At 44.9% G+C, this 22,737-nt stretch overlaps 1 protein-coding gene across 1 annotated transcript in view; it reads left to right on the top strand.

The window, feature by feature from the left end:
• The first annotated feature begins 65 nt into the window (after positions 1–65).
• Positions 66–22,737, top strand: part of PSTPIP1 (proline-serine-threonine phosphatase interacting protein 1) — a 56,778-nt gene continuing 34,106 nt past the window's right edge. Inside the window, exons 1-2 of the mRNA XM_066558513.1 lie at positions 66–274; positions 6,217–6,451. Coding sequence (XP_066414610.1) covers positions 6,419–6,451 — 33 coding nt within the window. The 5' untranslated portion in view covers positions 66–274; positions 6,217–6,418. The remainder of the gene's footprint in view (positions 275–6,216; positions 6,452–22,737) is intronic.

The following is a 22,737-nucleotide window of genomic DNA, read 5'->3' as shown; positions in this document are numbered from 1 at the left end:
CATAGCAGCTCCTGGAGATGTGAGCAATGTGCATAATGTCCAGTGGCAGCATTCCTGGCTTTATTAACCAGAGATGTGTCATCTTATCTGGCTGCTAAAGAAGATTAAAAAAAAAAGCAAGGTGTGCATTTAGCATTTTCTGGACAAGTTTGCAAAAGCAATTGTGTTTATTTTTTGATTTGCAGTATATGGAATGCTAAAGCATCAAGGCATTACATAGATAATATTTCTAGTAATAACCTCTAAAAGTTAACCTCAGCTGAAAGCTCCACAGGTGAGTGCTGTCCCATTTTGTGATTATTTGAAATAAAGGTTAATGAAGGGTTAATGACACTACAGTTCAGTGTAGGAAAGTCCAGATATTCCCTTCTGTCTCCTGGAGAGAAATGAGCTGAGTATTCCAGACAAAGACAAAGCCTCACAGAACAGCTTGTGTGGAGTGTGTTAGGGTTTTTTAGTTCCTTTATAAATAACTCTGGTAATGCTCTCACAGTGTTGTCCTTGACTAATGTTTTCCTTCCTCCAGCTCTATTGAGTAAAAGCAGCTAGTTCTGCCTTGTTTTTTTCCCAGGATACCACCTCTTAATTATGCTCAGAACAAATGGAATTCCTTTTGGGGTAACTGCTGATGTGTCAGTAGAAGGTTAGAAATTTTGATTCAAAGCAAAACCACATACACTATATTTTTTGATATCATAGTAATAGAAATTCAAAACACTTTTTCAGTTTTAGTGGTTGGATGTTTTTCTACCCATATTTTTTAATGTCAGTTCCTTGGGAATATGAGTACAGCTCCTGCCATAGTGGTGGTGAGATCTGATTTTTAAAAAAATGATGTCTAATAAATCCAGTGCCCAGGAATATTAAAACAAACAAAAAATATATTTTGGTGATGTTTCTAAATGAGCACATATGCTGAGTATTGGCTAAAATATGCTGAAGGAAGCTAAAGTTCAGCCTCCCATGATGCTAAACAAGTCACTGCTGCTGAAGAAGGGGCATTTGGTCCAGAGGCAGACCTGCTGCAGATGATGTTTGGGACACAGGTCCTTTTGAGACATAGAAACCTCCTCAGCAGCACCAGCATTGCCTGCTTGGCTAATGAATGTGCAGTACTTGCACATGAGTAGTGATTTGCTTTGAATTAAGGCATGGACAAAGCCAGTGTATTGATAAAGCATTCAAAAGGTGTCAGAGATATTAAAAACATCTTTCAGAAGGTACCTGAATTTATACCAAGAAGAGGGGGATAAAAACCCAAATAATTTCATTTTCTCATTCACAAAGTGCTTCTACTTTTCTCCCAAGAAGAGCCCAGTCCTGTTTGTGCTATTCAAGGCCCCAGTGACATTGCACTTCTCCAGTTCCCTTCTTCCTTTGTTTGCCTTCAGGGTTAATGATAGTTTAAACCCATAGGGAGCACAAAGAGACCCCACATTTCTATGATACAAACATTATTGTATATTATATACAAAGTATCACAATTTAATTCTAGAGGAAATCCATTCATGTTCTTTATGATTATGGCAGAGGCTGATGATCTTTTTCTTGGGTAAAACAGCAGAACAGGGTCCACCTTTCAGTGATGGCCTCTGTTAGAAACTGCTGTGAAATGTTAGATAAGAGGTAAGAACAGAGCCTGTGCAATCAATCTTTCTATCAGTTATGGATTTTTACTGAAGCAGAAGGCCAGCAGGACTGCCTTACACTGTGAGACTGCTTTTGGAAGGCTGTTCCAGCAGTTCCCTCTAACAGGAGCAGAGGGAGTTGAGTTTCAGGGCCGTGCTGGAGCCTCCAGCCACAGCCACCATGGCCCAGAGCAGCTGGAACAAACCAAGGCAGGTGTTCAGAGGCTGCAGTTTCAGTTTCCATGGGAACCCAGACTGGCTGCTCACAGAAGGCAAGGTGATTTCAACATTTTTAATGGGTATGATTTGGGATAATTTGCAAGCCCCTGACTTTGCCTCCATGGAAATTCAGAGATCCATTCGTATGGAATGAGAATGGATCAGTGGCTGAATTGTGTCTATTTTAGCCAAGGCTCTCCTCTGGCAGTGGTTCCCTTGCTGCTGCTGTCCCCAGGCTGTGGGGCTCAGATGGACACTGGGGGCTGGGCTGTTGGAGTTTGGACATGTTTGGGAGCTGTATCTCATATGTAAGGTTCTGGAGGCTGGGAAAGACTGCACCAGTGCCTTCCAGTCTCCATTGGCATTTCCCAAACCACCATTCCAAGGGACCACAATACACCTGAGGACTTCTGACAATCCCAACCATCTCAGGGATTATCTGAGTATTCAGCATTTCTTTGTCTTCTGCCTTAATGCTTTCTACATGGACTCCCTCATCCTCTTGCTATGTAGAATAAAAGGTTTACTTTCTACTTGATCAGCCTCCCCAAAATCAGAAACATTTCCTCTGAAGAATCACTTGCTTGGCATCCTGGATGTGCACAAAAATGTTTGTAGATGCTATTTTCATATTTTTCCTACTTTCAAATCCAAACCTGCCACCCAAATCCCTGATAAAAAGCTTTGCTTAAAGTAGTATATAGTTAAAAATTAAATGAAACTTCCATTCTAAAGAATGAGAAAATTTGAGGGGTTTTAAAACAATATTTTTAAAGAATTAATGTTTTTATCCTCACTTTTTACTACAGAATGGACTCAAATGGTACATTCTGCTGCCAAAAAATGTAATTACTGGGGGGAAAACCCCTCAGGAATTGTGGTTTTGGCGCTATCAAATAGAACACCTCTGAGAGCATGGGTGGAAGGAGATGCAGTGGCTGTCAGGAAAGAGTTCCACTTAAGGCTCCTTGTTGGCACTGCTGGATTTCCGAGTGAGCCTGTCAGGTCAGGCTGAGATCCCTTTAACGCTGGAGCCAGGAACATCACAAAGCTCCCCAAGGTTGAGGCACAGCAGCCGGCTTGGCTGGAGCGCCGTTCTCCAATATGGCGCTGGTGGTCTGCGCGCTTAATCCTGATTGGCTGATCCTATCACCACCCAGCCAGCCAGCCAATCACTGCTCGTGTCCTCAGCGGCCTGGGACCCTCCCTGGCAGCCCACGGCACTCTGGGTACATCATGGCCGTCATTAGCTGTGTTTCAGTTTGTGAAAAACGCCAATCACTTCTTTTTAAAATTTTAAAAGTTTAACGGTAATAAAATGGTTATAAAAATAGCAATATAATTGGAGTAATAATAATTTGGACAATTTGGATTAGGACAATATGAGACAATAGAAACAAAGAGTTATGGACGTCTGGGTACCTTTTTCTGGGCAACATAAGCCTGAAAAAGGACACACGTTAACAGAGGATTAACCCTTAAAAACAATAACCTGTTGCATATTCATACACCTCATACATGATGCATAAATTCCATTCAAACACAGAATTCTGTCAGGGCAGTGTCAGCTTCTTCCTCTGAACACTCACAGCATCTCAGGGCTGAGCAAGGCAGGAAGAAGTTAGTTTCTTCTGATAATGGAGCAATAAATTCTCTGAAAGATTCAGGTGTCCTGTGGCTGCTATCTTACTGCAAGTCCTTTCTTTTAAAAACAGTATCTTACCTAGCATAGTTTCTATTTTAACATTATGTTATAACCTAAAACTATATTTAACACACTACTTAAAAAAATTAATACAGCATAACTTTCTAACATAACACATATAATATTCATTTTAATATTTGCAAAAAGCCAATCATAAAATAGGTATTTTTCACAAGTTATAACATCGGGATCATGTGTAACTGAGGCCTTCAGGCCAGCTGTTAGCCACCACAGCCTTGATGGCCTGTTCCTGTTTGGAGCAGAGGGGATACAGAATCCTGTCCCCCTTGTAAAGCCCTGCAAAGCCACCCCTGCACGGTGCAGCGCCCATGGACATAACCCAGCGCCACCAGGGCCTGGGCCAGGGACCCAAATCAACCCAAATGTGCTTCATCACAGCCAGGGCTGGGACTCACACCAGCTGCTCTGACAACTCATCAAAGCACCCGGCCTGGAGACCTGCTCTGGGCTGGTCTGAGGAGCTCACCCACTGCAGGATTCACATTCTCTGAACCTGAGAGAAGCAGAGAACAGAATGATCAAAACAATTCTTATCTCATTGGCTGTTCCTGTGTTGTGCCAGAGTAGAATGCACCATGGAGATTGTTTACCCACAGTGATGGTGGTTTGGTTCCTTGGCCTATCAGTGCCAAGTGTGTGTGTGTCAGGACTGTCGGCTGACAGTCACGAGATTCTGTGCAGTTGAGTGCTTGGCAGATTCAGTTTAGATGTAATCTAATATAGTGTAATATAGTATAGAATAATATAGTATAATAAAGTAATTATTTAGCCTTCTGATAAGATGGAGTCCTCCTCATCATTCCTCCCGGACGTCAGACAAAAATATCAGCTATAACCCACAACACAGTGAGCTGCCCATGCTGATGGTGTTGGAAAGAGAGAGAGAGAGCTGGGAGCTGCTGGGAGGTGACTGTGCTGCACCAGAGCTCTTGGGTGGGATGGATGCAGGCTCAGCCCAATGTGAGGTTCAGTCAAATAATTGGCTTTGTGGCTGGAGGCCAAACTAAAAATAACAGGAAAGAAGTGTAACATTTTAGAGGGCTAAAACACACTCAGTTTATTTTTATGAACCCCAACAGCAGCAAAGATGGTTTCAAAACACAGCTGTAACTTGGAAATAGTAACAGGAAACATTTGGGTTTGGAAGGACTGAGATAAAACTCTCTAAAAAGATCCTTTTCTTTTTCGATACAGATCAAGTATGACTAGTGCCCATGCCCTCAAAATACATTTTTTCAAGGAACTTTCCCTTCTGGAAGAAAGCTTCACTCCTTTCTCCTCAACACTGTCTGCAAGTGAATCCTCACATTTCTCCTCCCACTCTTATGCAATCATGATTTCTTCCTGCTACACCTCTGACCCTCCAGACTCGCGTCTGCCCTCCTCTGCTTGCACTTCACAAAGTCCCTGCACATTCCCTGTCTTCTTCAGACCATCAGGAAGGGACATTGCAAATTCTTTTAAACAGCAGCTACAGACTGCCCATGGAATGAGATGGGGTGACTGCAGCTCCCAGCTGCTGCAGAGCTCTCTGAGCAGAGCCCCGAGTCCTGCTGGAGCCCAGGGAAGTTGCAAGAGTTCCCCACTCGGAAATTATCTGCCCAGGGCTGCTGCTGGGGGCAGCAGGGAACAGCAGCACCCAGAGCAGTGTCAGTCAGTCAGCTGGAAATCAGTAAGTCCTGATGTGTTCTTGGTGGGGACAGACAGCTTTCACATAGGCAACCACCACAGGACTATTTTTCTTTTCCTACACCCCAAAAATGCAAGTGAGTATTTAAGAATGCTTAAAACGTCCTAAGGAGGTGAACAGAGGCAACCTCACCTGGAGGACAGGTGCTTTGGAAAGGGTTTCAGGGAAGCTTTAGAAGTGTTACCCTGTGCTCAGGTATTTGCAGCTGTGTTATAAGAACTGGAGGAGCTGATTTGAGGAGCTGCCTGAAATACCTGGTGTCAGCAGTGTGCTGAGTGTGGTCTGGGTGCTGCTCCTTCACTGGTCTGTGAGGCTTTGCTCAGGTCCTGGTGCTAACAAACTCTTAGCTCTCTTCTTTTTCAAGACTTTGGATTTTACTTCTAAATTCCACATATCTTGCATATTCATATGAACATTTATGTGAGGGCATGCAAATCAGGACTGTTCTCTACATCGACATCCAGGTATCGAAATGTGTGCAGACACCTGCACAATTCTCAGGGTTCTTAATTTAACCTGAGTCCTGAAAAGCCTTTCCAGCTGCAAAATGCAGCTTTGAGCTAAGCTTCCCATGTGCAGAGCTAGCCCCAGAAGGTGCTGCAGAAATGGGGCACCTATGTTTCTTTTGCTTCTTTTTCTTTGCAAGACCACAGCATTAGAGAATAGCTTGTCTCTTTGTATTGTGCTGGTTTCTTTTGCACTGTAATTGTCCTCTCTCTTCCTGCAGCTGATCAAATCATATTACTGAACTTAGTGCCTTTTTTTCCCCTCTATTTTTTTTCCTGCCCGCTCACACACACCCATGGCAAGGAGCAGCCTGACACCATTTGACATCTCCTTGCTTCCTCATTTCAATATTAACTGTTTACCAGAAGAGAAACAGGTTTGGGGTGCGGGTGCTGAGCCTGTCTCTGTGTATGAGCAACAGCTCTTTTGCCCTCTGTCCCTCACAGCCACAGGTCATTTCTCTGAGCTGCCTGGAACAGCCCCATGCTATTGGCACCAGCCTGACCTCAGGAGGGACGGGTCTGTGGATGTGCTGCACTCTCTGCTTGGGCTGGGGTGCAGTGACAAGGCTCAGAGCTGTGCCTGCTGCCACTCTCACCCCACAACAGACTTGCTGAAGGATTCCTACCCCTCCACACAGCAATAATAATGACCCAGCTGCAGTTTAAAGATGCTTTTTGGGTAAGTGAGCATTTACTATGTGTTTCCTGTATTCAATGTATCTGTATTTTAATATTTTTTAAATACAACTTGGTTCTATATATAGTTTAAACTAATTTAATGCTGTTCTCTGTTCTCAATTTAATTTAGTAAAAATCCAAATTTGTCTCCAAGCAAAAACATAGTGTTTAGTAGTGTGTTTGATCCTGGGTAGAAGGATGCAGTGTAGAGACTATATCGAGTCCCCATAAAACCACTGACATTCCCAGCTCCTGTGCTAGGGCCAGAAGCCTCTTTTGAAAGGGACATGGATTTGTCTGTGTCACAGTGAGAACCTGCTTGCAGTGAGTGTCCTCAGCTCTACAAGTGGCTCCCAGGTGAGCTGTTGCTAATTATAAGCTGAATTCCCTCCTGTTTGCTGAAGAGCAGAGCCAGCAGCTGTGAGTAAAATGCTCCTGCTCAGCTCCCTCCAGGCTCCCACCCTGCTGCCAGGAGCATTCCCAGGCATGCAGAGCCCAGGAGCTGCAAGGCAGCACAGGTCAGAAAGGACCAGCAGTGACACTCCATAGCTGAAACCCTCACAGCTGACCTTAAACCAGCAAATACTGAAACGAGGAGATCTGCTCCATACCTGTTATTTGACTTTTGTTTGAGAATCCCTTTGGTCTCCCTGTTTTTAAGCTCTTTCCCTGCAGTTACAAGGTAAAAGCACCTTAGTAATTTCTCTGTGATAATCTGAGTTTCTCTTGCAATTGGAGAATGAAAGTTCAAAATCAAAATTCTATCATATGAAAGTTGAGTAAACAGGATGTTATGTGGTTGCCTCTTTTCTGGGCAATCAGTTATTTAGCATCAAGGACTGACTTAAAGAAAGACATGAAGCTGTATGAATTCTTTCTGCTTGTGCTCACTTTCTCTCCACCCACGCTTCAGGGTAAACCCTCTCTTGGTAGAAAACAGAAGGACAGAGGCAAAAACACATTTCAGTGAAACACCATCCTCTGGGCACTTCCAGGAAGCCCTCCCCACCCCCTTTGCAGGACTAGATTTGAACAGTTAAAAAGAATAAAAATACAATGAGGAAATACGAAAGTCGCTGTTGATGTTGGGACTAACTGTGCATGACCACAGCTATGTGAGATTCTCCTCATTTCTGCACCCTCTGACTGCACAGTGCAGTGCACAGGGTGGGACACAGCTGGGGGCCAGGGCTGCCCTGGGAGCTCCAGCCCTTGCATTGCTGAGCTTCCTAGGAAAACAAACCAGCTGACTTTTAGGGCTGGGACATTTGGGGTAGTTACTTTTCAACGCCTTGGTCTTCAGGGAGAATCAATCAAGCTATGGCAGTAGTGTGAGGGTGATTAATGCCAGCTGACAATCTGGCCAGGCTGGTTCTTCATGGCTCTTCTTCCCTAAACTTCTGCCCTGTGCTTAGTCACATTACCATGACTCAAATCCTTGCTTAGCTTTGAAGCTAACACCTTATTTAAAGGAAAGCATCTTTGGATTTCATATTTTTTGGCTGGAAATGTACTGCCCAGATTGATTAGGAGGGCAAAAATGTATCAGGTTGCAGGATAGAAGCTATAGCTATACAGTAAGTCTTTAAAAGTGAAAACTTACAGGATGTTGCACAACACAGCACAAGCGTGCAGCATGCCCCCCAGATCACAAGATCAGCAAATATTTTTGCATTCATAAGGTTCTGTTGTGAGAGGAAAATGTATTCATGTGGTTTGCTTCAGCGAGCAATTATGTCCTGTATTTGGTCTGTACACTGAGCAGAAACTTTCTGATGGACACCCAGAAGGTGTTTGCCCCTGGTGGGTGCCTCAGCACAGAGCCCTGACCTCTGACTGCTGCACCCCTCCCTGTGCCTCACCCTGAACAGCTGCTCCCTGCTCCACCATCAGGAAACTTTTGGATAAGCAGGGGTTTCCTCAGGACCTGCCTCAATGTAAAATATGGAAAGAAACCCTTAAAGCAGGAGATCTCTCCCAACAAGCAGAGAATCCCTCTCCAAAGTTCTCCCTGTTCATAGAACAGGCTGTGCTGTCTTCCAGGGAAAAGCAACTTGCTCCTCATAACAGGTTTAAATTTTATCCTCTCTTTTCCATATAAATGTAGCAGTGATAGTACTATACTAAAACTTCCACATTTAGTTCACTTTCATTTTCTTTGTAGCATGGCCTGAGCAAAAAACCCATGGATTTTTAAATTACAGTTTTTATTTCTCTATACTCCACACTCTCTGTAATGGTTTAAGGGACAGTTGCTCAAAGTCTGCACTAAAATGTGCTTCCTAGCAGAAGTTTTCTATCCTCTGAAAATATTTTTTGGAAAATGTTAGTGAGATGGAAATTCAGATGGGGTTTGACAGCCAGTGCAGGGAAGTTGCTGATGGATTAATATTCTGCTAGGCTGCTGTACAAGCCTGGCAGATGTTACCTGACTTCTCCAGCATCACATGAGACAGGCAGGGAAATTCCCGTGCTAAAGGAGAGTGTGTGTGTGGCACCAGCATGTTCCATGTTAATGGGGTTATGTTAACAGGCAGAGCAACAGTAATTTTGTTTGTTACAAAAACCACTATCCAAGAAAATCTTTCCCCCTCACTCACAGAGTGTCTTTCTGAGTCTCATTCTCTGTTCTCACATTCATTGTTGCTTTTCCTTTGCAATTTCTGTCATTGCCTTTTCCTTCTATTTAGTCTCCCTCCATCCTCCTGCTCAAAACTGCAGCTGCAGCCCCTGAAACGCACCTATTTCTGGCCAAGAGATAGGAAGGTACTGGTACCACTTCCTGGCTTTGCCATACCCACCTGGGAACAGGGAATGAGGAAAACTTCCAGAGGAGCTGGTTGGTTTTGGGGCAGGCTCCAAAGTGCCCAGAGTTGAGTGGGAGCAAATCTGTTCCTTCACACAGCTTTGAATCCAACTCAAGCAGCCAAGTCAATTCTGAAAACGTGTCATGGGCTCCTAAGGTACTTAGGATTTAAAAATAAGTGCTCGAAGTGTGAAATGCTTGCTCCTTCTCAGCTGTGGAATGAGCTTGGGGCTTGTGAATTCTCACAGCTCACATATAAAAGTGTGGGGGAGATGCAGGCCAGGAAACATGAAGCAGGCCTTGAACATGAGCAGGGGGGATTTGCTCCCTGCCCTGCTGTGGGCTGGTCCTTTCATATCCCTGCCTGTGGAGCTGTGGTTGTGGTCAGACACTGCAGCTGTGGGAGCCATGGGAGTGCTCCAGGAGCAGGGACTTTACAAAGATCTTTAATGTCTCTGGCTTTGGCTTCAGGCCATGTTCAGCCTCAGGTTCAGTGTGAAGCTGACTTTGTAGATGAGCTTCTCAACTTCTACTTCAGCTTTTTCACACAATGGTCTGTTATATATGCCAAAAAAGATGTAATTAGCTTCACAAATAATTTAGCTTCTGATGAGACTCTTAACTGTGGAACAAGAGCTCTGTGGTGATAAAAGTCACAGTAAAGCTATTTCCTAAACTTATTAGGCAACATGCTGAAGAAATACAACATCAATTGTTTTACTCAATATAGGAAGTATTTTTATATAGCAGGAGCTACCCTGCTTTCCTGTAGAGGCTGAGCTTTGCAGGGCCCATTGTTTTGCAGCAGGTATGTGAGGAGGAAGTGATACTGGGCAGGTTTGTTGGGAGGAACTGGAGCTGGGAAGGCTCCTGCTGGCTGAGGCTGAGCTTGGACAGGCAGGGATGAGGCTGGCAAACCTTCCAGCCTGGCATCCCAGCTTTGCAAGAGGGTCCCACTGAGTTTGATTTGAATGGCATGGCACCAGTTGCATCTGGCCCTACTGACACAAGGCAGGTTAAGATCAATCATCTCCCTGCACAGCAGCACACAGGTGGGATCTGCTGTCAGCCTGTCCTGCACTCCCTGAGCTCCAGAGGTGGGGCCATGGCCATGGCCCTGCACTCCCTGAGCTCCAGAGGCAGAGGCATGGCCACAGTGCTGGTCACATCCAGGCCAAGGCATTGCTGCAGGATGTGTGGAAATGGGGAATAAAGGGGGAACCAGCTTGGAAAAGTTGGACTGGTTGCCCAGCTGATGTCTGTGTTTGTTGTGAGGTCGACTTCATCTCCACAGAAGAGGCTGCTCTACTCTTTTTTTTACATGTAATTTCTTCCTCCATTTCCCCAGCTGCTCAGAGACATTGGCTCCCTGAGGCAATGAGAAGCACCCGTGGAGGGGGAGCAATCACAACAGTCATTGAAACCAGAGGAAATTACAAGTAGAAAACCTGAGCAGTCATTGTGGCTATGGAAACACTGGTGTTTCACAAGTCACTTCTGAGCTGAGCACAACAGCTAAAATGAAGCTCAAATGAACTAACACTAGATGAATGGATTTACAGAGAGTTCATTTTGGGTCAGTGACTGAGATAATTAGACAGTTAAATACACTTTATTATAATTTTCTGATGACCATGTTGCAACTGAGAGGTTTGAATATTAAAATTGGTTGATTGATGAATTAAGTCACTGTGACAACTTTGTTAATATTTTTACACAGCTGTATCTGGTTTGTTTTGATCCATCCTGCTCTGCAAAAGTTGGTTGGTTTTACTTGGGCTCAGGGAAGGGGAGGATTCTTATTTCTGCCAACTTTAAGTGTGCCATGAGTCTGTATTTTAAATATGGAATAGATGAGTCATGGACTCTGCCCACATGTACACAGCTACATCTAACCACCACCACTTACAGAGTGTTTGTCACACCTAGCTTGAAATGGAGCCTCACTCAGAGATCAGAGGGTGTCCTCTGGCTTGTTAGAGCAGCCCACTGAGGTGCATTTTGTGAGGCAGAGTCACAGAGTGGCTGAGGCTGAGAGGGGCCTCTGACATCTCCAGCCTCACCTCACCCAGCACAGGCCCAGTCACTGCAGTAGGAGCTCAGAGCATCTCCACAGGTGGAGCCTCCACAGCCTCTCTGGGCAAACTGATACTGTGTCTCACCACCTCCTATTGTCTTATATATCAAGAGTTCTATTATTTTTGTCTTATATAGCAAGAGTTCTATTATCATTATAGTGCAAGGATTCCATATCATCAGAGTTTCTTACCTCCTCAATGTCTCCCGCAGGCAGCTCCTCTAAGCACTGACTGCTCCTGGTCCTTGCAGCAGCCATCTGACTCCAGACCCCACCAATCCACTCTTTTATACCACTGTTCTTATTGGCTACAGGTGTGGCCTGTTAACATCAGGCCTGCTCCTAATCTTTAGTAATTGGTCCAGCTGCAACTCCTTGGGGAATAAGATTACATTGTATACCACCTTCATTTACCCATACTGTATCCCCCTACAACCTCTCAGCAAAATCCTTCCTGTGCTTAAACAGGACTTCTTGAATTTCCACAGGTGCTTGTTCCCTCTTGCCCTGTCGCTGGGTGCCCCTGCGCTGGCTCCATCTCCCCTGCTCCCTCCCACAGGAATTTAAACACACTGAGCCCCTTTCTGCAGGCTGAGCAGTGCCAGCCCTCAGCCTCTCCTCCCACCCAGAGCTTCTCCAGGGTGAATCTCAGAGTGTCCCTAGGAATCTCATTTCAACAGATTTTTTCCTGGCAGGACTGGGTGATTCACAGCCTGTCCCTTTCCTCCCTCTGGGCTGACTCTCCTGACGCTCCTGCAGAGCTGCCTCTCTTTCTTCAGTCACTGGCTGCAGACACTGAACTTGGGCTGCTTCCTAGGCACAGGGGAACACTTGGAATTTCAATCCAGTAACACTCATTGCATACTTGTATGGAAGGCAAGTTAGGCTGCTTGATTATATTTCAGCTCCTTTAGCTCAAGAAGACCTTTATCTGATTTCATTTTCCTGCCTTGCCACAGCAAGGTAGATTCCAGTGGGCATTTGGCACAGAAAACACTGGTTTCATCTCCAGTTTAATCTAGGTTTTGTAATAAAACTTTCCTCAGCAGCCAGAGTTCAATAATGTACAAAGCTTGCTGTGTTGTTCAGTAAGAGTTTGGGGATTTGGGGCTGAGATGAGGTGAGGGCTAGGGGAACAGCTCTGCATGGAGATCACTCAACCTTGCTCAAGGTGTCAAGGTGAAGAAAAAAGCCCACATTGAAAATACACATCTGGATCCCAATAGCTTTTCAGTTCCCCAGAGAATTATTCCCTCACTGTACACAGAGTTTAGTAATTCTTTAAAGTGGTAGAAAAATGTCACTGAACAAGACTGAGGAATTGAAAAGTTCCATAGTTCCTCATGCAACTTTTTCTTTGCTTGAAATGAAAGGCAACAGTCTTGGGAATTAAGTGAAAATGTACCAGCTCAGGCTAGCTTAGAGATACCAATTCCTGTGGTTTCATTCAGAGCAAATGAATAAATAAACACAAGATTTTTCCCTTTAATGTAAGAGCTTTTCAAATCCAGAAGCTATTTTGTGCTGCTCTCGATTTGTCCAGGCCTAATGTATTCCTAACATGAAAGAAAAATAAAAAATAAAAGGTGGGGACAAAGACAAAAAGGAAAGTAGGTGGTCAGCAGCTCTGAGTCTCATCACTCGATGCTCCTTGCAGTGGGTGCTGTAATTACTGAAGGGTAATGAACAAACCAGGACTGACAAACAGCCCTGGGGCTGCTGCTCAGTGGGATGGAAATCCCCAGGAACACCAGGAGAAGGAAAGGAGGGCCCTGCCATTGAGAGAGCCTGGATGAACATTTGGTTAGGACATGGGTTTCTGACAGAGTCTTTTTTTGTGGGAAAACACAGCTTTACTGGAAGTAGGGGTGCTGGTTTGGAAGATGAAGCTGGGCTTTGATGAAAAAGTTCTCACCTGGTAAAGGCTTTCTCTGGAGATGGAGTGTTGCTATAGGACGTGAAATAACACAAGCTCACACCACTGCTCTCAAGGTGAAGAAAAAAGGGAAGTTTACTTTCTGACTCCAACATTTATAGTTTTCCAAGAGTGACAGTGGATTGGAGGGTGACAGTGCCACCTCTCCAATGACACTGGACAAACCAACAGTCCATCAACTTTCTCCTCCTCCATAAAGGAATGCAAAACAATGAGTTATTTACAGAAAGTGTGTGAGAAAGTTTGTTACAAGAATGTCAACATCAGAAGGCTTAGAAAATCTTAAAAAACCAGGGTGACAATGGAGAATGAAGGTGCATTTGCTAAGCAGAGAGGAGGAGGAGGAGGAGAAGAGGCTCCTAAAGCCCTCTGGTTCTGGGAGCTCTGCAGGGGAAGGCACACTCTGGACCAGGAACTGGAGCTTTCCCTGCCCACAGCCGCTGCCTGCAGCCTGGAGTCCTCCTGCCACCAGGTTCAGCCCCACATAAAACAGCTGGAGAAAGATACTGAAATGCAGTTCCCCTTCCCTGTACAGGCAGCACGTGGGGGATGGTGTGGAGCTGTGGCAGGGGTGTCTCAATCAGACTCTAATGGAGTGTAAGAATGTTGCATCATGTCGAATAAGCGGATATGTTGAAAATTATCATTTAGGTGGCGAAGATCTCTTGTGAAATGGAATTGGTAACATGTAGATATTGAAATAATCTTTACTAAGAAGTGAAGTAAATCTTGAATTCATTCCCCTTCTACAGCAAGAGCCTGGGAATATTTCCTGAAGTTTTACCCTTCCCCATGTGCCAGGGGACACCAGTAACAAAGGGAGCATAGGTTCAGCAGTGACTTTATGAAGTGCCTTTTTCAGAACTGACAGGAAACAATTCTAAGCCTTTTAAGACAAGGAGGGGAAAGACACATAGTTTTTTTAATAAATTAGTGTACTACCTAAGCAGGTCTGGTTCCAGTGGCTCTGTAAGACCTGGTGGACAGTTATCTCTGTGCTTGAGCAGGTCAGGGCTGTTTCAGTTTCACTCACTGTGGTCTGGGTTTGAGCTCACAGTGCTTGTAGAAGGAGAGGAGCCCTCTTATAACAGAGAAGGAAACTGGAAGTGGACGAACCAAAGAGGAATAGAAACAAAAGTAATCTCTGACCATTATTTTGAACAAAACAGAAGTATCCTCTACTTGTAAGATTCTATTTCTCCTCATTTTTCTTCCAGTTTCTCTTGTGTAGCTAATGTTACTTAGTAGGAAACTGAAGGAACATCTGATCTCACCATTGACAGGTTTATCTGTCATGTTTCAGAAGGACAACAGTGCTGTGCCTTCTGAAAGACAGGTGCAAATTCTCACTCTGGCCTCTCTGTTGGCTCCCAAGGAGAAGCCACTTTAATTATGGATTTAGCTGTTGTCTGAAGTCATATGGAGAAAATACAAAGGGATGCTGCCACCTCAGACCTGTGTCATGTAGCCACATCAAGCTCCCATTAAAAACTGCTGAGGGATTCTGCTGCCTCCTGTCCCATTTCTTATTATCCCCCTCACGGAGGTGTTCCAGAAGTTTGTTCTATATGGATTTCCTGAATGGATTCCTAGGTTTTTGTCATGGTTTTTCTTGTGATGTATATCTGTCTGCTGGCTCCTTCTGCTAGCACAGGAGCACTGGGGCTCTGAACTGCACTCAGAACAATGTTTAATCAAATTATTAAGAAGACAACTTAAAACAGAGGTAATAAGCACAAGCAGAGTCCTTTTAGTAGACTGGAATTGGGACTTTCCAAGGCTGCTCCCTCTGTGCCATGAGTCTGCCAGCCAGCAAACCACCTGCAAAAGTGAGGCAGGCATCACTTTGGATCTGTGCAAATCAGGGGGCATTAAAACATGAAGAGAGCCAAACAATATGCTGTGACTGTAAGAATGCCTAATACGTAACACATGAGCAGTCCAGAATGCCAGTGAGGAGCGTGAGTAGAATATTTGCAAGCAGCCCCAACAAAGGAGGGAATGATGAGGAGGACTCCATTGATATCAGAAGGCTAATTAATTACATTATTATACTATATTATTCTACACTACATTACACTATGTTACATTACATCTAAACTGAATGCTAACTGAATCTAAACTGCCAAGCACTCAACTCTGCACACACTGCACAGAATCTCATGAGCAACAGTCCCAACACACACACACACACACACACACACACATGCTTGGCCCAGGTAGGCCAAGGAAACAAAACCCCATCACCTTGGGTAAACAATCTCCACATTGCATTCTACTGTGGCACAAACACAGGCACAGCAAATTATAAGAATTGTTTTTCCTTTCTCTGAGGTTCAGAGAATGTGAAACCCAGAAATATTCTTGGGAAGAATTGTGCCTTGGTTTTGTCTGTGAAGAGAAATGTGGCCACAAGCGAGGGCTCAAGAAGCTGAGGAGCAAATTCCTATGTCAGCAGAACTCGAAATCAACCATTTCCTTCTCAGAGAAAACCCACAGGGTCAAGAGCAAAAGACCACTGAGGAGTTACTGTTCTGCTCAGTGTCATTTGCACTGCTCCTGTACAGTTTATGGATCTCAATTTCAGTTTTACCTCTGACCATCCTGGCTGCTGCAGGTTTGAAGCCTGGTGAGAATCTTGCTACAGGGGCAGTGGGGGAGGCAGTCCAGCAGCCCAGCAATTGGAATGCTGCAGAGGCAGTGGTTTCCCCTTTAATTTTTGAAGGTCCCATTCAAGGTTCACCTCTCTGCTATTTTCTGACAATAAATACCATTTGCTGCCCATGAAAGGTACTGCATGTCAGATTTAGGTAACAGACTGCAGCAAAACTGCAAACTAAGCTCCTGTGGAAAATGCCCAAGTCAACTCGTGGAATTATCACCAAAATGTCCCTACCTACATCCTGAGCAAACATTTATGTTTCTGATACACAAAGAGTGAATTTACAAGAAATGACAGAAATCTTGTACAGCCAGCTTCAACCCACCTACTCTTTCTTGCTTTTTCTGCTTATGTGGGGAAAAAACATCAATACTTTAAAAAAATAGATTTTTTAAGCTCGTATAAATTCTGCAGTCAGTCTTGGAAAGCACAAGCACCCATCACATTCCCATCCATTCCAACTGATTTCAGCCAGTAGGAAGAAGGAACTCTTACACAGTACAGCATGAGCAAAGGCTTTTAAACCCACTAAGCAGTTGATTATGACATGACCATGTGTGAAAAAGGCCTCACATCACACCTAGCACTGGTCAGGGGAGGAGGTTTTGGTCAGAGGTTTCCGATGTGGCACCGCTCTGTTCTGGGCATGGTGACCTGAGTGTGCTCGGCTCAGAGTGGGGATGCTGAGCTGCCTTTTCAGCTGCTGGCACTTGCCCAGGGCCACGCAGAGGAGGGCCAGGCTGAAAAGCTGGGGTTGGTTTTGCAAAGGGCCCTTTGAGTGCCCCTGTGGTGCAGCAGAGCTGGGAGGCAGCCCTGGAACAGGAACAGGAACAGGAAGCAGCAGCACAGCAGCTCTTATCACAGCAAGGCACCCCGAGATAAGAGCTGCACTTGGGATTTCAGCACGCACACAGCAGGGTGCTCACTGCTGTCCTGTTCATTCCAGGAGAGCACGTGCAGAAGGGCAGCAGTAAACTTCCCAAAACACTTTGTACCAGGAGTATATTTCTAAAAACACTATGAAATTTTAAAGTATACCAGGGGAAAAACCACCAAACATAAAACAAGTGATTGAATTACAGTGAAAGGCCATGCCATGACCTTGACTGGAAATATCCAGTCCAAGGTACTTGGAGATTCTAAGTCATGTTTAAGTCTGTTTGCTGCTCCTCTACACATACAAAGCCCTTGGCAGAGCACTTGACAAGGAGACTGGCAGATCAAGGGAACAAGATTTGAAACACTCAGGGCCAGTACCCAGTGGTATGATGCAAGAATACAATTAATTGATTTAACTCAGTCAGAACAACTTACTTTCAGTCCAGGACTGAGATATCATGTGTGATATCACTGTGGATAGAAAGGATTTCTTTCTGACAGTTGAAAAAGATATTGTCAAAATGATGCTTGTTCAAAACTTCACTGTGCCCTGTTCTCACTAAACTTCCTCCTCACACCAGTACTTATTTCCTTTTTAACTCTGGAAAAGTGGATCTTAAGTTTTTGTTTTACTAAAACTGTTACAACTAAACAAATATGAATGCAAAACCAGTTTGATTTAGAGAAAAATTCCAAACATACTCATAACAGATTCAGTTATTTTTCTCTTTGAATATCTGTATTAATAGTTTATTTGGATCAGGTAGCAGCATTTAGCATTTTCAGTCCACAACTATGTGAGAACACTCTGATACAAGCTTTGGAAAAATATCATTAGGAACCAGATGAGGAACGAACTTTAATAACTAAATATTTTGAAATTTAGGAGAAAGTAGAGGGGGTTTAAAAGCTTTTTTTTTAATATTAGCAGATAATACATTTCAAATAATTGCTAAATGAGGGCAGATTAGGCTGAAGGAAGCCCTGAGAGCTCTGCTGTGGCTGTCATTGCTTGTGCCAGCCCCCCTGAGAGGCAGAGCAGGTACTGGGGGTGGATTCTGCTCTGTTTAGCACCACACCAGCTCAGCACTGTCCTGCTGGGTACTGAGCAATGCACCCAGTGTCTGCTGTGGAGATTTTCCTTTTCCAGCCCTTCCTGCCCATCAGGGTGGTGCCACTGCCCAGCTGTACCCTGGGGTTACTGTCCCTCTTCCCTCCTGCACCCGGCTCCCCACAGAGAGCAGCTGAGCAGGTGCTGGAGATGCTGGAGGTGCTGGGATGAGCCCTTTCCTGCTGAGAGGCAGAGTTGCCAGAGCCCTGCAGCTCCCAGAGCCCTGCAGCAAGCCCAGGTGGAGCTCTGGCACTCCCCAGACAGGACACACAGCCTCAGCAGCACAGGCTGCCCTGGGGAGATGCTGAGGTGCTGCCAAGCTGGCTCATCCTGCAGGAGCAGGGAGAGCTCTGAGCTGGGCTATGTAAAACGCCTCTAAACAAAGCCCTGGGTGAGCAAGCCAGGTGCCAGCATGGTTAGGAATGCTCCAAGGAGAGCAGCCACTGCAGAAAAGCCCAGAGTTGCCTCACCACGGCCACAAGGGCCTGATGAGTTCATGTCACTGTGACCATCACCAGCTGGACATGCAGGGTGTGCCATGAGTGCTTTGTGCATGGGTTTGGATGGTTTTGCTGCAGACCATCACCAGCTGGACATGCAGGGTGTGCCATGAGTGCTTTGTGCATGGGTTTGGATCGTTTTGCTGCAGACCATCACCAGCTGGACATGCAGGATATGCCATGAGTGCTTTGTGCATGGGTTTGGATCGTTTTGCTTCAGTTCAGTCCATTGGAAAAGCTATTTATTGAGAGCTGCTTCAGTAATGAGGACAGCATTTTAGTCTTTCCTCCTTGATATTATTACAATAGGAGCCTTTTCACTTCAAAATGTGAACTCTTGTACTTCAAAAAGCCTTGCAGTTCCCTCTGAGCACCCAGCAGCAGGAGGCTTAGAGGAATGTTCTGGAATAAGGCTGATCCTTAGGGAGTTAGACACAAGGTTCCTCACCTTGGTGCCACCAGAAGGTAAGAAGAAATTATGTCACCCCCCAGCAATCCTGGTGTTTCCTACCCCCTGGGCAGGGAACTGACACTGCCAGTCTTCCCTTGCAGCTTTCATAACCAAAGCAAAATCCTCAGAGCCTCTCCCTGGTGGCTGCAGGAACCAGAGCCAGCCCTGAATCATCTCTGCCACAGTTAACTCCCCCCATTTGCCTGGGTGGTTACCCATGGGAAAACCTGTACCAGGAGGGACAGGGCACAGTCTCAAGGCACAGATCTCACAGGAAGATGCTGATGGGAGGGAGCAGCATTGTTCATCCTCAGGGGAAAGAAGAATGGGTATCCCAGTGTGCTCACTGTCATCAACTCTGCTTGCAGACTTCCATGGCTCCTTTCAAGTGTTCTAGGAAAAACTGTTCTGCTTTAACTACAGCACAGAAGTTGTAGTTTATAAGGGTTTATAGGGTAGTTTATAAGGTTCCAGTCCTAGAATCCCCTCCACATTTCTTTTGTCTCTGAAGGAGCAGTGCTGCTCATTGCACTGGAGGGAAGCAACTTTTGTCACTGGGCAGGGGGGAGGAAAGGCTGCCCCTCCTTTACTGGGGATCTTCAAGAAGAAAACAAGAAGAAAATCCCCAGGCAGAGAGCAGAGCACACGTGCAGAGTTCGGGGGTGAATTTCAGGACAACACAACTCTGCTCACAACACTGAAATCCCTGTCAAGCACTTTCTTGTTGGTAATTATAGGCCTGTTGGACAACGAGGAATAACTAATCTTTTTTAGCAACAAGGATTAAATCCTCTTTTACAGCCACACAGGCTTTGACTAAGCAGAATCCCTTTATTGGCCATGAGAGAAATTACTGGTGGTGAGTCAAATTGCCCTCTTCCAAACAACTAGATTTTAGTATAAGCAAATGAGGTTTTACACATTTAATGCCTATATTTATTATCTAATTAAAGCATTTTTTAATTTCTAAAAAATATAAAATAAGTTCTTTGACTAGTCATTACTTCTTAGAATCATAGCAAAATCCTTTCTGAGAAGTACCAAGCACTGTCTGACTAGTGCAGCTTAACAGCTTTTGCAAAACCACTCCATGAGAGTGCTAATTATAACACAAAATGGTAAATGGAAAATAGAATAGAGGCGAGACAGCTTAGCAAGGCTAGACAGTTGTTTAATGAGATCCAATCTTGCTGTCTGATTGTCTTGACAAAGAAAATGTGGGGTCAGTTATGGTGCTACACAGGAAATCCTTAAGACACTAGATAAAAACAAAACAGGGCTGAACAGACAAAGCAGGGGAAGAACTCTAAAATGGGCAAAGCCACTGATCTGGGGGAGGTGCTGGATCCTGCCATAAGACCTGAAGAATGGGCTGGAAATAGCTGTGCTTGAAACAAAAAGGTAGAATGAAATATTTTGCAGGAGGTATCTGATAACCTTCAAGAGTGAGGTAACAGAAAACAGATAAAAATCAAAGTTTCAAAGTACAAAATGGGAGTAAGAGATCAGTAGCAAAAAAATCCAATATACTCTGAGACCTTGTTGAATAAAAGAGCAGGAGAGGAGAGATTTGCAGATATATCTGTAGATCATGGCTCATTTAAGTGCCACTGCTATGATTTGATAGTGAAAGAAGGCAAATACAATCCTCTGATGGACCAAAAGTGTTTCTTTGAGAGCTGACATTAATGCCATGGTACAAAGCATCACTTGGTCTTTACTGGAGTGGTAAAGCATCATCCTTGTCCAACAGGGATTTATTCAGCCTTGAAGAAGTGCTATAACAACACATGGGAACCAATGGGATGACAAAGCAGAATGTCAGGAAAGGGCAAAGGAGGTTTGTTTGGATGCAAGGAGAGACTGAGAGGAGATGCAGTTGTACAACATGTGAAAAAAGAAATAGAGCTGTTGAAATGAAAGGGAAACATTTGTGCGAGTAAGCTGAGGCCTGAGTGATTCATGGCTCCCTTGTGGTTGGAAATTAAGAAGCAGAGCTCCAGGGTGAGTGACCAGAGCAGCTCACACTTGTGTCTCACCCTGGCTGTGCGTTTCCTGTCCCTCTGCAGCCCGGGCAGGCGGCACGAGCTGCTCAGGGCACAGCCAGAGCTGCTCCCTTTGCGCCCTGCTTTGCATTTCTGACCCTGCTGCTTCTGAAACAGGACTCCACATTCTTTGGGAACACAGAGGAGGACAAGAAAGCAAATTTTGAGAGGACTGCCCCCCAAAATGAAGATAGATTGAGTGTCTGAAGTAGGAGTTCTCCTTAGGAGCCAAATCTCTCTACAAGGGCCAGCCAGGGGAGCAAAGCCCAGAGGAACCTGGCAGGCAGTGATGTTTCCAGGGGTCTGGTGAAATTCCCAGTGGACTCAGCCCATCAGGCTGCCCCCAGCACACTGCTGTGCTTGTGTGCATGGTTTTGGCTTGATAACAAGTTAGGGTTGCCTTCTCTGTTTAGGGAATTGAATAGGCATTCTCTCAGACATAAAGAATTTGTCATCCTTTCAGTGTAACAACTGTGCCAGTTTAAAAGAGGTGGGGGAAGGCACCAGTTGAGTTTTAGCATTTACTGAACAAAGAGAGATATTGAACAGAAAGGCAGACTAACTTCACAGTGAGCTTATCACTGCCTTTGTTGCCTGTGGCAGTGGCTGACTGCTGTGGTGATACCAACCCACAGGATATTTTCACTTACCTCATGGGCAGCATTTCTGGGACAAGAAAGCTGTGTACACAGCTATGAGAGATAGCTGATTGCATCTGAAAATGTACAATTAAAATGCTGGGGGTGTGAGCTGGTTGTGGAGCATCTGACCAGAGTTTCTGCCAGGCAGAGGGACCCATTTATGGTAATTTTTTTACAGCAGTGATGCTTTCTGCCATTGGAATGTCCTCAAAAAAAAGAGAGAGGGGGGAAGTGCTAAGTCCATTGCCTGGGTATTATCAAGAACCTTTCCTACTTTTCTCTCTGAATGGCAAAACTTGCTGCTTCTCATTTATTTCACAGCAGGATCCCTTCCTGTGATGTGTGTGTAAATTGCCCTTGGAAACATTAGGAAAACGAATGTTTTGGGGCTTGAGATCCTGTTTCTTCAGGGGTGATGGCTTTAACAATGGACTGTAGCACTGGAAATATTACTACAGCCTGTAGGTTTACAGGGATTGTCTGCAGAAATGGATCCTAGCTCTTGAAGAACCAAAAAAAAATTGTTCCTAGATCTGCAAATCTCCTGGGAAGCCCCAAGGCCTGTGTGAGCAGCACCTCACCTGGTGGAGGCTGCCATCAACCACCTCCACTCATCCCCAGAGCTCCCCTGCTCCTCTCCAGTCCCAGCAACAAGGAAGCAAAGGCACAAGCTCAAGTGCCCAGCAGTTGCTTGCCAGAGGATCTTTTCCAAGTACCAAAACTTCAACAGCTGTCTTCTTCACAGTGGTGGTGGAAAGCAATAAAGTAACCCATTTATTAAATGGTAACTGCTATGGGGACAGTGGATGGATGTATAAACTGCATTCAGTTCACATGTAAGGGCTTGTATTGTAGATAAACTGCTTGAGGGAAGGAACACACTCATTCTCTTTATGGTTTCACAGCCCGTGATTTTACCATAATGCTGTAACATAAAGCTCAGAAAACATTCACCACTACATTTTCAATAGCATTATCACTATGTACTGGTTAACTCAGGCTCCCTGTGGAAAAATGGCTTGTCCTGATCCTGTTGTGAGGCAGTGGGAGGAGCAGGAGCAGAACACAGAAATCCTGTCTGCCTGTGCTATGAAAACACCACTGACCAGGTGGCACAGACACCGCCCCACAGGCTGATATTGGTACTGAGCTGACTCTGACCTTTGCTTTTAGAAACAG

This window comes from Molothrus aeneus, chromosome 13 (genome assembly GCF_037042795.1).
Source record: "Molothrus aeneus isolate 106 chromosome 13, BPBGC_Maene_1.0, whole genome shotgun sequence".
Taxonomy (NCBI): domain Eukaryota; kingdom Metazoa; phylum Chordata; class Aves; order Passeriformes; family Icteridae; genus Molothrus; species Molothrus aeneus.
This window is presented reverse-complemented; position numbering and strand designations above follow the sequence as displayed.